General features: G+C 41.6%; 1 protein-coding gene across 2 annotated transcripts in view; it reads right to left on the reverse strand.

Annotated features, from left to right (window-relative positions):
* The window catches only part of luzp2 (leucine zipper protein 2), a 123016-nt gene that overhangs the window by 28881 nt on the left and 80800 nt on the right, over nucleotides 1-13335 (reverse strand). For both annotated transcript variants that reach the window (XM_053866690.1, XM_053866689.1), the window contains exon 6: nucleotides 2945-3007. In XM_053866690.1, coding sequence (XP_053722665.1) covers nucleotides 2945-3007 — 63 coding nt within the window. The remainder of the gene's footprint in view (nucleotides 1-2944; nucleotides 3008-13335) is intronic.

Genomic DNA, 13335 nt, shown 5'->3' on the forward strand with positions numbered 1-13335 from the left:
AAACTACGAGTCCACCACACTCTCCGGCTGTCAAGCGCTGCGGAGCTATAGAGCGCTGCACGCTCTCCTAGTCTCATCATGTTCATGTAGACAATGCAGCGAATGAGTCACGTGTTCATCGGATTTATAGTGAAATGCAGGATTGTCATTGTTTTTGTCGGTCTATTGTGTACAATAAGTTATTGCCCATCCCTAACTCTAAGTATCCTGATACAATCTATTTGATTTTAATTATAGAAAAGACATTCTGAAGGCAGCAGACAGACCACTGTATGAGAGCGGTTGTCTGAATATATGCGTGCCTTGTGATGGACTGAGGACCTGCCCAGGGTGTCCCATAGCTATCTTCTGAAATTCAGATGTGCGGTGATTGCATTTATATTCCAAATCTAGTCAAGGAAAATAAACAGTTGGCAGATTTGAATATGTAACAAAGCTGAGCAGAGAATCAAGTATCACACCTAGACTACTGTTGCTGGTGCCGGCTGGTCTGTCAGCTTGTGTTCTTTGGCCTCTTGATCCCATAAAGAATGCAGCAGCTTGATCCGTCAACCTATCCAGGTTGACAGATCGCCCACTCACATGCTGCATATATTTTGCCAAACTCTATGTACCAAACATTGAGTGCACCAGAACATTTACCGCACCCACTGAATTTAAGAAGGAAAATAGATCATGATTATATTGTATAAGAGCTTCACTTGGCTTAAAAATGCATGAAATTCACAAACTCGCCAGTGTTCTGAACTTGAATCATTAACGGGTCGCATCTTTTTATGTACATCAAAATTTGCTATTTCGCCCTTGTGTCTGACACCACGGCCGGCCTTAGCTGCTGCTTCTCATCTGCAGTCCTCCAGGCTCTGTTGGCGGAACTGCGAACACGCGCGTGAAAACAGCACATTTTGAGCGCTTTAAGGTAAATAAAACATCAATTTGATGTTTTATTTACAGCAGCATGATGCATCTATAAAATAAAATTGCACATAAAATGTGCTCACTGTTTAGACTAAACAGCATACTTCCACCAGTTGCTTCCCAGACCCGACCCATTTGTCATTCCACCAGAGTTTCTGAATCATTCCACCGCATCACCATCAAACTCTCAAAAACTCTTCTTAGCCAAGCCAAAGTGTACATTATTTACTTTAAATAAACCATGCCACCTTTCTTTTCTGCCCATCTCAGCAATATGGCCGTGGTTGCTTGAGGCAACCAAAAATCCTACGAGGGAAGAACCTGCAGGCAGCCTACAAATCACTGCATATATTGCATTTAATGAGGCAATAGAATTTAATATCTGTTGTGCTGCTCCATGCTGGCAATGGTGACATTAGCACCTGAGAAGAAGAGGAATCCTGTTTTCAATCCTGCTTGCAGTCATCCACTAAAACTTTTGTTCTCCACTTGGTACAGTGATGCACTTGCTAAATTAAATACTGAATAACACCATGTTCAAATGTAAACCACTTGGTTAACTTGTGAATTAGTCTGTTTAATTGTCTTTTATTTGTATTTATTTTTCTAGAGTCTAATCTGGTGCTCCTGCATGTGCGACAGACACTGTAGAGGCACCGAAGAATGAAGGAGAATCTAAAATAGAACAAGGGTGTCACATATTTCTGTTTTAAAGGCAACCGCCTCTTATATTCTTTCCATATTCAAGAGCATCATTAAATAAGCTGAGTGCCCACAGCATCCCCACATGCAATATATGAAACATTCCAATGAAAGGAAGACCCTGTTTGCTTTCTGATTAATGTCGACCCCACTGCTCACATATAACATCGTGCCAAAGTAAATGTATGTTCCCGCTCCACGTCCTGATGAGACAGAAAATCAAACCAGCCGAGGCTGAAAGATGCACACGGCGTAATAAATACTGAGGGTCATGTGACACAGGCAGCTTGTCAGCAGATATAAATCTTATGAGCGATATTCCGCTTCAGAAACCTAATGTTGCACCTATTAACAATGCAACTCTATCTAGAGGTGAAGCGCATGTAGAGCTCTTTTTCCACATTGCGCATGTTATGCTAACAGATCGTGCGATGTGAAGAGATGCAGGAAATCGTACAATGGCTCAATGCTCAGTGGGCTGATGAGAACTCTGACTCTGTCACGAGCCTTCAATGGCAGAGCTGCTCGCACTCAGGACCCATGGAGAGAGCGGCAGGATGCTGACAGGCCACTGAACATTTTTAATTTTATTAATGGGAGCTTGCAATTTATATCATGTCAGGCGACTGACTTTCATTTTACTGGTACAACAAAGATGAAAGTATCAATTTTACCTTCTGGTTTGAGCTCAATAACAGCATGAGTTCCACGTTCATATTGTACAATAATCACCACCGTGTATTTTGACGTGTGTTAAGACCAGCTACGTTTTGCTGGAATACATGTCGAATACAAAAAAAGACGCCAGCAACAACGTACCAGAACTTGGAATTCCTCCTGGATGTGAGAGCTGGATCGTACAAAATATTCCTAGTTCTCCTGCGCTGCATGCTTAGTCTGCAGGGTTTGTTCTTTTACTTCTTTCAACTTTTGAACTATGCAAGCTTTGAGCCAAAAAATTTAAAACGTGAGTCTCTAAATAGACCAATGAGGCCCCTAGTGGCGGTGCGGGTCAGACAAGGACGTGTACTTGGAAGTGCTGTTTTATTTCAGAGGTAGGAACAGCTCCCCTACAGCGTAGGTTTCCCCATGATGAGAAACCTCCATAGGTAGCCAAGTACATGAATCCAGGAGCTATACAGAAGTTGAGCCTCAGAAGACTGTTTGTGTGCAGCCTTACACCCTTGCCGCTCCAACTATGCCTCAACCTTGTGCGGCTTTTTTTTTCCACGGCAAATTTCGAAAGAAACCGTGTGTCATTTTTGCAACAATCGTGTGCTTTCCTTTCTAAGGATTATTATCTTTATGAATCATATTTGCTTACCTCTTCAGCATATGCGTCACAAAGTTTATTTCCAGACAGTAGTTTGTTCTTCAAGCTCTTGTTCTGGAACAGAGGGGAAAGAAAGAGAAGGTGCCATTGGTGAGTCGGTGATAAAAGCTGCCGGGATGAAACATTCCCAGGCAGGACATTTTTTTTTGCAGCAGGAATTCTGACAGTTAGCGCTCTTGATTTCACAGAAGATTGAAAAGTTCGAGTGCCTCACTGAGGATCTGAGACTGTTTGTAAACCCATGGGCATCATCAGGGTCAGAAGTAAAGTTAGGGCAGGACCTTCACAGAGGTAGCCTTCGACAGCTGTCAGAGCAAAAGTGGCGCTTATTTAAACATGCATGGAGTTTAAAAGGGCTTCATGAACTGCTTTTTAATGAAAAATCATCTTCAAAAATACTGCTTCACCCTCATTCGCGGTGTGTCAGGTGCCTGTTAGAGTACAGTTGCTGTTGTTCCAGCTACTTAATAGACGTCACTGTCAAACAAATCCCACAGTTCATTCATGATTAATGATGTTTAATGGACACTTTATCTGACTTCCGCTTAGCCCTCCATTAGTGGCATCATTCTGGATGTTGGGGGAAAAAAAAAAAAAAAAAACAAAAGAGGCAAACTTGCTGGAATTCGACAGAGCTGAGCAGTGTCTTCATTCTATCTATGAGGAGAAAAGCATGGTTCATCTTCCAGGTTGCCCCTCCAGTACAACTCGTACTGACTCCTAACTAGCTCTAAAAACGCTCTTTATTAAAGCAAACGTTCTAATTGCTGCAGATCGACACGCCAGTAACATTCAGCACACCATTCCGAGAAGCAGTGAGATGGAGAAGAAAGTCCCTCCTGGGGTGGGTTGTGAAAGTCAGTCTCTTCAAACACAGAAAATGTTCAAACAGCTTCTAAGTTGGACTGTTTTTTTAAACATGGTAACTCAACATATGACAAGTTAACTGGGGCATGGTATGTCTTGAGACAGGAGACTGAAGAAAATGTCTCCATTTTAGCCAGTTTCACCCTATGTCAACCACCCTGGTGGGCCTGTCGTGCATTTCCATTCTTTGACACTACAGTATCCCCTAGTACTTTGGACCACCTCAAAACCATCCCAGATTCACCAGCATTCTCAGTGAATCACGTCTGAATCATCGGTGCAGTTAAAAAAAACATTTTACAAAAACAGAACTTTCCAAAGATGTCTGCAGCTTTACAGCTTTCCAAAGATGTTTGGCGTGTGTATGCAAGATGATGGCAAGAATCCGCTAAACACACACAGATGGGATGCATTCACAGAGAGGGAGCAGAACGAAGAGAGAGCAGTGTGGGAAAGTGAGTTAGTCGTTGGGGGTGTGGAGGCAGAAAATGAGTCAGAAAGAGAATATATTTTACTTCGAAGTCTAGTGTGGGCGCTGTTTTCATTTTTTGGTGTCCCACTCAGTTTGATTTGAGGAATTGTTTGCAGTCCAACCACCAATGAACTTATCAACTGACAGAAAATCAGAATAATAAAAGCGAAAATGTGTTACTGCAATTGTTTTTTTTTTTGTTTTTTTTTATTTGTCAGTCAAAAGCCAACAGTTGTATTGCAAAACTACCATTTATTGAAGGTATGAATTGGAAAGGGAGAGAAGTACACAGCTCATAAAAAAATATAAATACTAAAAGTATGAATACATAAAAAAGAATAACACGAATAATTTCCTTTTCTAATTCCACGACAATAAAATCAAACCTGTAAAACCCTGTTTTACATGTCGGTACTTCTTGTGGATCTTGCGGAAGGTGTTTGTGGCCTGGCAGCTTTGTTTTGTCATTTTTCAAGGGAGATTATGCTTAATTTAGACAACACGTTGATATCCCAAAAATAAGTAATGAAAGGATCAACAACAAAGTCTGCGTTTTAGCATGCATAATAAAAAAGTATCGTCCATCACAAAGGGATATGTGCCATGAATAGAGGAGATAAGTTAAGCAGACTGGATTGTTTTGCATTTATTGATTTAAATTTAATCCACAAAATCCTTTGTAATTCGCTGTAAAATTTCAAAAGGAGGTTTAACTTGGATTTCTTCTGAGAAACAAGTAGCGGCTTGATTTTATAGACTGTCAACTCAGAAGAGTCGACAAGAGAAAATCAGCTGAAAATGAAAGTGAAAATTGAATGGAGGCTGCGGCCAGTTTAATGAGGCCGATGATTGAGCTGCAGCTGTTTTAGATGCAGATGTTTGTCATGGCACTGTTTATTTTGGGCACCATCCGTGATGGTGAGTCATAACTCGCTGCAACATTATAGTGATTATGATGAAAACTTTGTGATGCAGACTTCTGGGCAAACACGCCGTCCCAACAACTAAACATTACACTGCGGTCATGGCTCACATTAAATACTCCAGGATTGTGATTGAAAACCATCCGTCATCATGTCAAAATAATACACCAATATGGTTAATAAAAAATGAAGCTATTGAATAAATGATGGACTTGTAAGTTATTCATCCATTCTTCATAAGGCTTCATCAATAATTTTGGCACACATTACATTTTGGAGATTATGAAGGACATGTGCGTCACCCAGCAGGGTCTTTTACTTGGTGCATGAGTGATGCTACTGCATTACATTTCATATTGAGCATGAGTTTAAAAGGAAAAATAAGGGCTTGATGTTATCAAATAATGACCAGGAGCTAAATCAATGTATTTTGGCTGGTGGTGTTGATTTAAACTCACAAGGGCCATAGATTTCAGGGCCGGATTCTGAATTCCAAACCCAGCTTATGAGGGAGGCTATAAGCTGTATTTCGACTCAGTCGTGCAAAATGTGCTCATATGAATTCTAGTCACTCGCTACTTCCTACGTGCCGCCACACTATGGGACCACCATTCTAGGACATGCAGAACTGGCAGCTGTCACTACACACGACGTCGTCAGACGGGGCTGCACTCAGACTAAAAATGAGCTCCTCTGCATCGAAAGTGTCAGTGTGTATTAGGCTAAGTGTTATTCTCCCAGCCCCATGTGTCATAAAGCGTTATTCCCAAAAGCTTTGTCGTGCACCTGAAAATAAAGCCATTGTTGGCGGCTTTTTTCTATGTGGGGGAAACAAAACAGGTGAGAAAACATTGACGCAGAACGTGACAGCAGCTCAGCTCGACTAAATTTCCCGAGCACATCATTTTGGAAAATATCCATGGTTCTGCCTTGACAACCAGAAATTCGACATCAGAGTCGTAGCAATAGATTATTGGAAATGAGGTTGGCTCTCACATTCCGCTTCAACAGACATTGAAGCTCATCAAATTAACGTCGAATTAACCAGGGAGTGTGGTGAGAACATTAGAAATGCGCTCAGTGACGACCGAAGTGGAATTCGAACCCAGAAAATCCCCAGTAATCCATTAAAAACTCATGCAACGAAGTGAAAACAGGTGCAATATGCCGAGACTGATGGCTGCTAACATTAATTTGGTATTGAAATCTACACCTTTATTTAGACTGTAATCCTTTATCTGCACAAACCTACTCATTAAGTGTGTTTCTTCTCTTCAAGGCCTGTGAGCCTATGAAGTCCAAGCTCTGGCTGCTGCGTTGAAGGAGTAATACATTGTTATTTAGAGGCGAAAAGGAGCGCGACAGACCTTGCATATATTTTGAGGCGAATCTTAAAAAAGACCATCCAGGATGCGTCACACCATCATACAATTAAACGGAGTGTGTGACAGATTTTTTTTTTTTTTTTTTGCCTGGAGCGTCAGTCGAAAGCTTGGACCTGCTCTTCTTACAGGGCAGCCTTGATGACGCATATGTGATGACGAGTCCAGCTATGATTCATCACATACGCTTCAATCGTCTGACATTTTTTAGAAAGCAACATTACACTAACAGTAACGCTCCGTGACCACTTCTCCAGACACAACGCTAATAAATGCTCTTCATTTCAGTGTTGGTGGCATCGGAACAAAACAGAGCATTGCACAGTGTCAAAGCACAAAACAAGCGATGAATTGAATGACATTTATTCATTTGATGTTTGACTTTATCGGTTTTATTTCTTGGCTCCTCTGTTTAAACGTGCTCCAAAGACACACTCACAGAATAATACAAGACCCTCATCGCTCAGGCTTGCTGAAGGGACTAATACCTGTACAATGATGGCAAGATTTTGCCCAGGTATTAGGAGAGAACAGCACTGAGTTAATTGTATTGGGTGATGACGCTTCAATAAAAAGAGCTGCGGCTTGCGTCTTCTTACTAGCTGAATAAACTCCTCACAGTTTGAGCTATAAATGATACTGTTGAGAGCTTCATCTAATGGAGAGTGAAAAAAAAACAGGGACAGCAAAAACCTGTCCCTATATATATATATATATATATATATATATATATATATATATATATATATATATATATATATATATATATGTATATATAAGTCACTACTGTTTTCTCTGAATGAACCCTCCATCATATCAAATGATGCAGCTAATATATGGATTTTCACAGGTTAAGAGCGTCATGCTGCCAAAATATTGAGCCTCGTCACATCAAACCCAAGAAATCACAGGCATTTTATTTACATTAAATTGCTCAAAATGTGTTGTAATGTTCATAGGACACGCTCTACTTTCCTTCTTAAACTTAGCGGGTGCAGCTAATGCGGTGTGCTCTATAGTACGGAAATTACGGTACATTCATCGGTACTCATCCTTCGCACAGCAGGGTGCAGCGTTAAGAAGCTCCGTCAACTGCCAGCAGCAGCGCTGCGTGAATAACAACCACATTGGTAAATCTACGTTTTGTTAACATACTTAGACACAAGTCGATCTAAGCCAGTCATTGGCATATTGTATTTCAGGATGTCACAATTTCTGCCTTTGTTCTCTACATTGCGCTAGACTCATCCTTCTAATACAGCTGTTCACCTGAAAGACGATACCATGTGGATCAACAACGGGGGACACCAACACAGTTCCAGAGTAGCCTGAGGGCCTGTTCTTGAAATTACATTATTTAGGATTCATGATATATTTTCACAAAATGTGAAACATGTAAAGAAATGATGATTTTGACATGATCAATATTTGTAAATTCATCTGAAATAATACATTGAGGCTCAATGATACTGTGTATCATATAATGGATGAGAGTTTACACAAACTGTTGCAGAACTAGAATAATTGTTATTCAAGTATTCTACAGTGTACAAGGCATCTGCCTTCGGATTCGATCACCATTTGTAACGTAGAATGACAAGCAAACACCCAGTCAGCGACACAAAGGGATTAGTGAATCCATCATTGGAAAATAATGTGAAGGGTCCGGTGTGGCTTTGGCCAGAGGGAAGAAGCTGTGCGACAGTCTGCTGGTTTGGCGCTCAGCGCTTTGTAGGAAGCGAGGAGACGGGAGGCTGTGGGTGAGAATGGGCTGCAGTGAAGTAAAGCATCGCCCTTTACTGGCTCTATTATGAGGTGTTCAATAAAGGCAGGTGCAGACAATCCCCTCTGTCTTCACGGTCTTTTCTAGTGAGGGCAGAGTCAAACTGGTGATGGAGGTGCAAAGACTGAATGACAAATGTGCAGAACTGAACCTTCATTTCTTGGCTCAGGTTCCTCTGCTGGTGGACTCTTTGAAATTATGTCATTTATGCCAGGGATCCACCTCCAGTCCTGGGAGACGACTGGAATCTGTAGACGTCCACCAAAGATACTGTGGTGTGTTTGGTGGGTGTTCAGATCCAGAATGTTCTGGCTGCACCTGAGAGTCAACCTGTCATCCATCCATCATGCATGAAACTGTTGATGTTGTTTCCAACCCTCTTGAGTTTGACAAATTGGTCGTCTGAGATGCAGCCGGTAGTGCGTCGAGTGAGATGACAACCCAAGTCTTTGGGAAATAGGTTGGCAATGGCTGGTCTGCAGGTCAGATGTAGCCTGCAGGCAAAAGCATCTGGCCCATTCTGATGGGAGCCACCCTCACACCCCCACAGCACATTGGAAAGGTCTGGCTCGAGGACTAAATTCATTGCCAACCCCACTGAAACTGGATGGGATTTTCGCCGGCTTAACCTGCAGCCTGACAAGACGCTTACAATTCATTGACCCCCCTGTTTAAGATATGCTGATAACACGAATGAAATTACTCACAAGAAAGACTCAATATTATTGAATTTATGTATTCACTTTTACGTGCATTTAACTCATCTGTATTATTTGATTGCTATTTTATTGTTTTTAACTGCATCAATAGCAACACGCTAACATACCACACACACACACTGGACCACACACCTTAAAAAGATCTGTGGATCGAGTTGCTTGTGGAGAGCATCTCCGAAATTATATCAAAATAAATTTCATAAATTAAAAAAGAAAATAAAATACATCTCCTAAAAATTGAGCTGTTCATTTTTTTTGTAATTTTGTTCTCACCAATAGACAAACACCAAAATCTGAGAACCCTCTAAGGCAGAGTTAAAAATCCTGTTAGAAATGTCGATACTCAATAACTACAGTGTGGGTCAATCGTAAGGATGAAAGGTGACCACTTGCTGTTTTTGGCTGTTTGATTCATGCCATCCACTGGAAGACAAACTGGGAGCCATCATACATAACTTTGCAAGCGAAATCCCAGACATTCCGCACGAGCATAGTTGAAGTGTGGAACCTCAGAGCGGCTACAAAAATGTGCGGTTATCTCATTTGGGCCTTTGTCAAAAATGATTAGGGAAAGAAAGGAGACCTGGAGGACAGGAAATATCTTCCGAGCAACACCGTCAACCCCACAGCACTCTATGTCTCTGGGTTGTCTGAGAAATTGAGATGAATTTCTAAACAGCAAAACAGAGCCTTCTGTAGTCGGAGAAAAGATCTGTCCACACCAAAGGCAAGAGTCTGAGACAATGTAGTTTATGCATCTAAGCACAGAACAACCCTTTCATTGGCAACTTGCACAACACTGAGATTCAAATTTGGTCTAAGGAGGGGAGGTGGTAGGAAAGTCATTTCACGACACCATAGGAAGGAGAAAAATGCCTTTTTCCCTGTTTTATTTAAATTATTGTTTATTATTGCGATAAAAGAATGAAGAGGAAAACAATGTTTGCTTTGTATTTGACCTTGGATCATTGTTCTGTTTCCTACAAAGGTAGTCTGCAAGCATCACACACAGACAGAGTGACACAGTCATAATAATGCAGCGCAAAATGTCCCATTACTCTATTGACAGACACTTATACGACAGGACACAACTAATCTCCCAAAATAATCACAGATAGAGCGAGTAAAGCTTGTCATGAATAATACATTTGCTGTCTGAGTTTATATCATATTCCGTTGACATTTGAAACGATTGAACTCACACAGTCTTCCTGTGCACATAGGGAGAATGTTCACGCTCATTGTGGTGTAGTCACAGTGCATATCTCCACACATTGGCACGATTGGATTGGACTGCTTTCTCGAATGTGTCATCTTATCAAAATGTGTGTTTTTTGGCACTAGTTTCTTCTTGGAAAAATATAACAAGCAAGTTGAAGATAAAAAATACATTTTGAAGAGAGATTTTTGACAGTACTTGTCCTTGGAGTAGCTGGCCATCCTTAACATTGCTGGCCTGAACAAAGCCCATCCATGCCCACCTCAGATTGGACACTAAGTGATCAACAGCTCCTGGCAGAGGGTCAAGATCAAAATCAACATAATGGTTTTTTTTTACACCCCACTGATGTGACGTACATGAGGATAAATAGCCTTCACATGTAAGCTTTACGCTAAAGCAGAGCCTTCAAACGTCATTGCACAAGGGGCCAAAATTGTAAACGCAGTCCAAGTCAGGGGCAAAATTCATGTTCACTGAACATGCTATAATTGGCTAAGCTAGATCACAGATCACAACTGTGGTTCCCCACATACTCCTACCTGCCATTAAATTCCTTAACTCTACTGAGCAATTAATTGAGATTAAAATTTTATTCCGCCTTAACCAACTTGTTATGGAGGGGAGCTCTGGAGATCAAGTGAATCGTTGATGCACTTTTAACAGTATGAGACTGAATTTGGACCAGTTACAGGCATTTAAAACCCCTGTGGGAACATATCTTGAGTTTTTGACACTTATTCAACAGAATACATTAATGCTTTCAAAGCGTATTCACTGACTAGGTGTAAATAACTAGGTGCAAATTGCTCTTTAAACAATGCTGTCACAGCAAGTCAATTGCAAATACAACAGTGATTCAGTTTGAGAAATATAATGTGAATCTAATGGGATCCTTATATAGATTGCGTCTATAATGGATGGCCATTACTGTGTTCCTTTGTGAACAAAACTTTGGGTTGCTGAGGTGTCGGCAGATGTCTGTTGGGCCAGTGTGGTCAAAAAAACAAACTATCTGTAAAAGCAGAGGCAGCCATTGTCAACATAAGTGTCTTTTTGTGACCTCAGAATTCTGTTGTATCTCCCCCCTTTGGGAACACTTGTGTCCAAATTATTGCTATTCATGGCTAACTTCCCATTCAAAATCAAGTACACGTTGAAGCAAATGTGATCCTGGTGGATGATTAAGAAAATCCAGAGATAAGGACCACGATTGAGTCTAATGATCCCTGCAGGGAAATTGCTCGACTTTCAAAGTTGAGCTAAAACTTTCCATATGAAGTCATTTGAAATGAAAATGATCTCTTTTTTGGCCAGAATATGACCAACACCCATGATTTCATGCGAGGATTAACTCTGACCCCACGTTGACATCGAACTCATTCACAGTGAAGCAATGATTGCAGTTTACATGCCTGCGAGTTAGGTCAAATGAATTGAATCATCCGAGGTCACAGCCATTTAAACAGCCCATTCTCACTCCCAAAGAGTCAAATCTCCAAGTGACTTTTGCATCCTATTTGGACGCCAAAGTCAATCTTTGGCATGTGATGCAGAAGTGTTTCAGTGGAGTAAAAGTTCTCCCTGAGATGTTCCAAGCAGGGAAGGTTGGGATGATTGGTAGCTTTCTTTACTTTATTTTAGGAATATATATATATATATATATATATATACATATATATATATATATATATAAATATATCTTCTCCCTCTCTTCTTCTGCCGCTTATCCGGGGTCGGGTCGCGGAGGCAGCATTCGGAGCAAGGAAGCTCAAACTTCCCAATCCGCACAAATCTCCTCCAGCTCTTCCCAGGGGATCCCGAGGCGTTCCCAGGCCAGACTGGAGACATAATCTCTCCAGCGAGTCCTGGGTCTTCCCCGGGGTCTGACATGCCCGGAACACCTCCCGAGGGAGGCTTCCAGGGGGCATCCGGATCAGATGCCCGAGCCACCTCAACTGGTTCCTCTCGATGTGGAGGAGCAGCGGCTCCACCCCGAGCTCCTCCCAGATGACCGAACTCCTCACCCTGTCTCTAAGGGTGCGCCCAGCCACCCTGCGGAGGAAACTCATCTCAGCCGCTTGTATCCACGATCTCATCCTTTCGGTCACTACTCAAAGCTCATGACCATAGGTGAGGGTGGGAACGTAGATCGATCGGTAAATCCAGAGCTTCGTCTTGTGACTATATATATATCTTTAGGAATTTAGGATGTCACTTGGTATATACAGTACCTTATGTAGTTACCCCCCTCACTGGCACTGCCGTGGACATACCAAGTGAGACATTAATCTATACACAGTGGTAGGAAGGCTGCTGCAAGGCCAACCCCAACCTCTCTCTCTTACATGCTTGCCTCAATTGAAATCCTTAGGTGCAATGCTGATAGCTGAATTCTCACTCTGCCTCAGGAGGTTCGTATAAGAGTGGTTGCCAAGTATGCTCATCCAGTGATTGTAGATGTGTGCGAGGGTGTTGTGGAAGCTGTCTGAGGGTTGTGTGCCAGGTGCTGGCTGTATACTGTACATCTAATTTCCTTGTGTATGCAGTAAAGAAGCTGTGTTTGTTCTCTATTCTCTTCGCTATTGTGTTTTGCTACAAGAATAGATCTAGCAGTGAGGATGGATGATTCGCTGACATCTGTTTTTTTAATGTCATGGAATCCACCCTTGCTATCTTGATAACAATTGCATAGCACAGCAAATCCTATTTTTCACAAGCGCTCAAGGGAGGCCCACTGTAAAGGCTGTGTTTAAGGGTTTATTGAGATGACACCGCATTCCTCTGTGAGGAGTCACCTACTGTCAAACGGCAGTTTTCTTTGAGAATGACTTCAAGTGTCTACCCTTGCACTGTTGTTAACATATGACAATAGTAAAGGCAAGAATACTGGGCCTGCATAATTTAGTTATTACATGGTTTTACATATTTTAGTGTAGATCCTAGCATCAAGAGACTAAGATTGAATGGGTAATCCATCATTTTGCATCTTCAATTTTAGATAATAAGTGTAGCTC

This window comes from Synchiropus splendidus, chromosome 5 (genome assembly GCF_027744825.2).
Source record: "Synchiropus splendidus isolate RoL2022-P1 chromosome 5, RoL_Sspl_1.0, whole genome shotgun sequence".
Lineage (NCBI taxonomy): Eukaryota > Metazoa > Chordata > Actinopteri > Syngnathiformes > Callionymidae > Synchiropus > Synchiropus splendidus.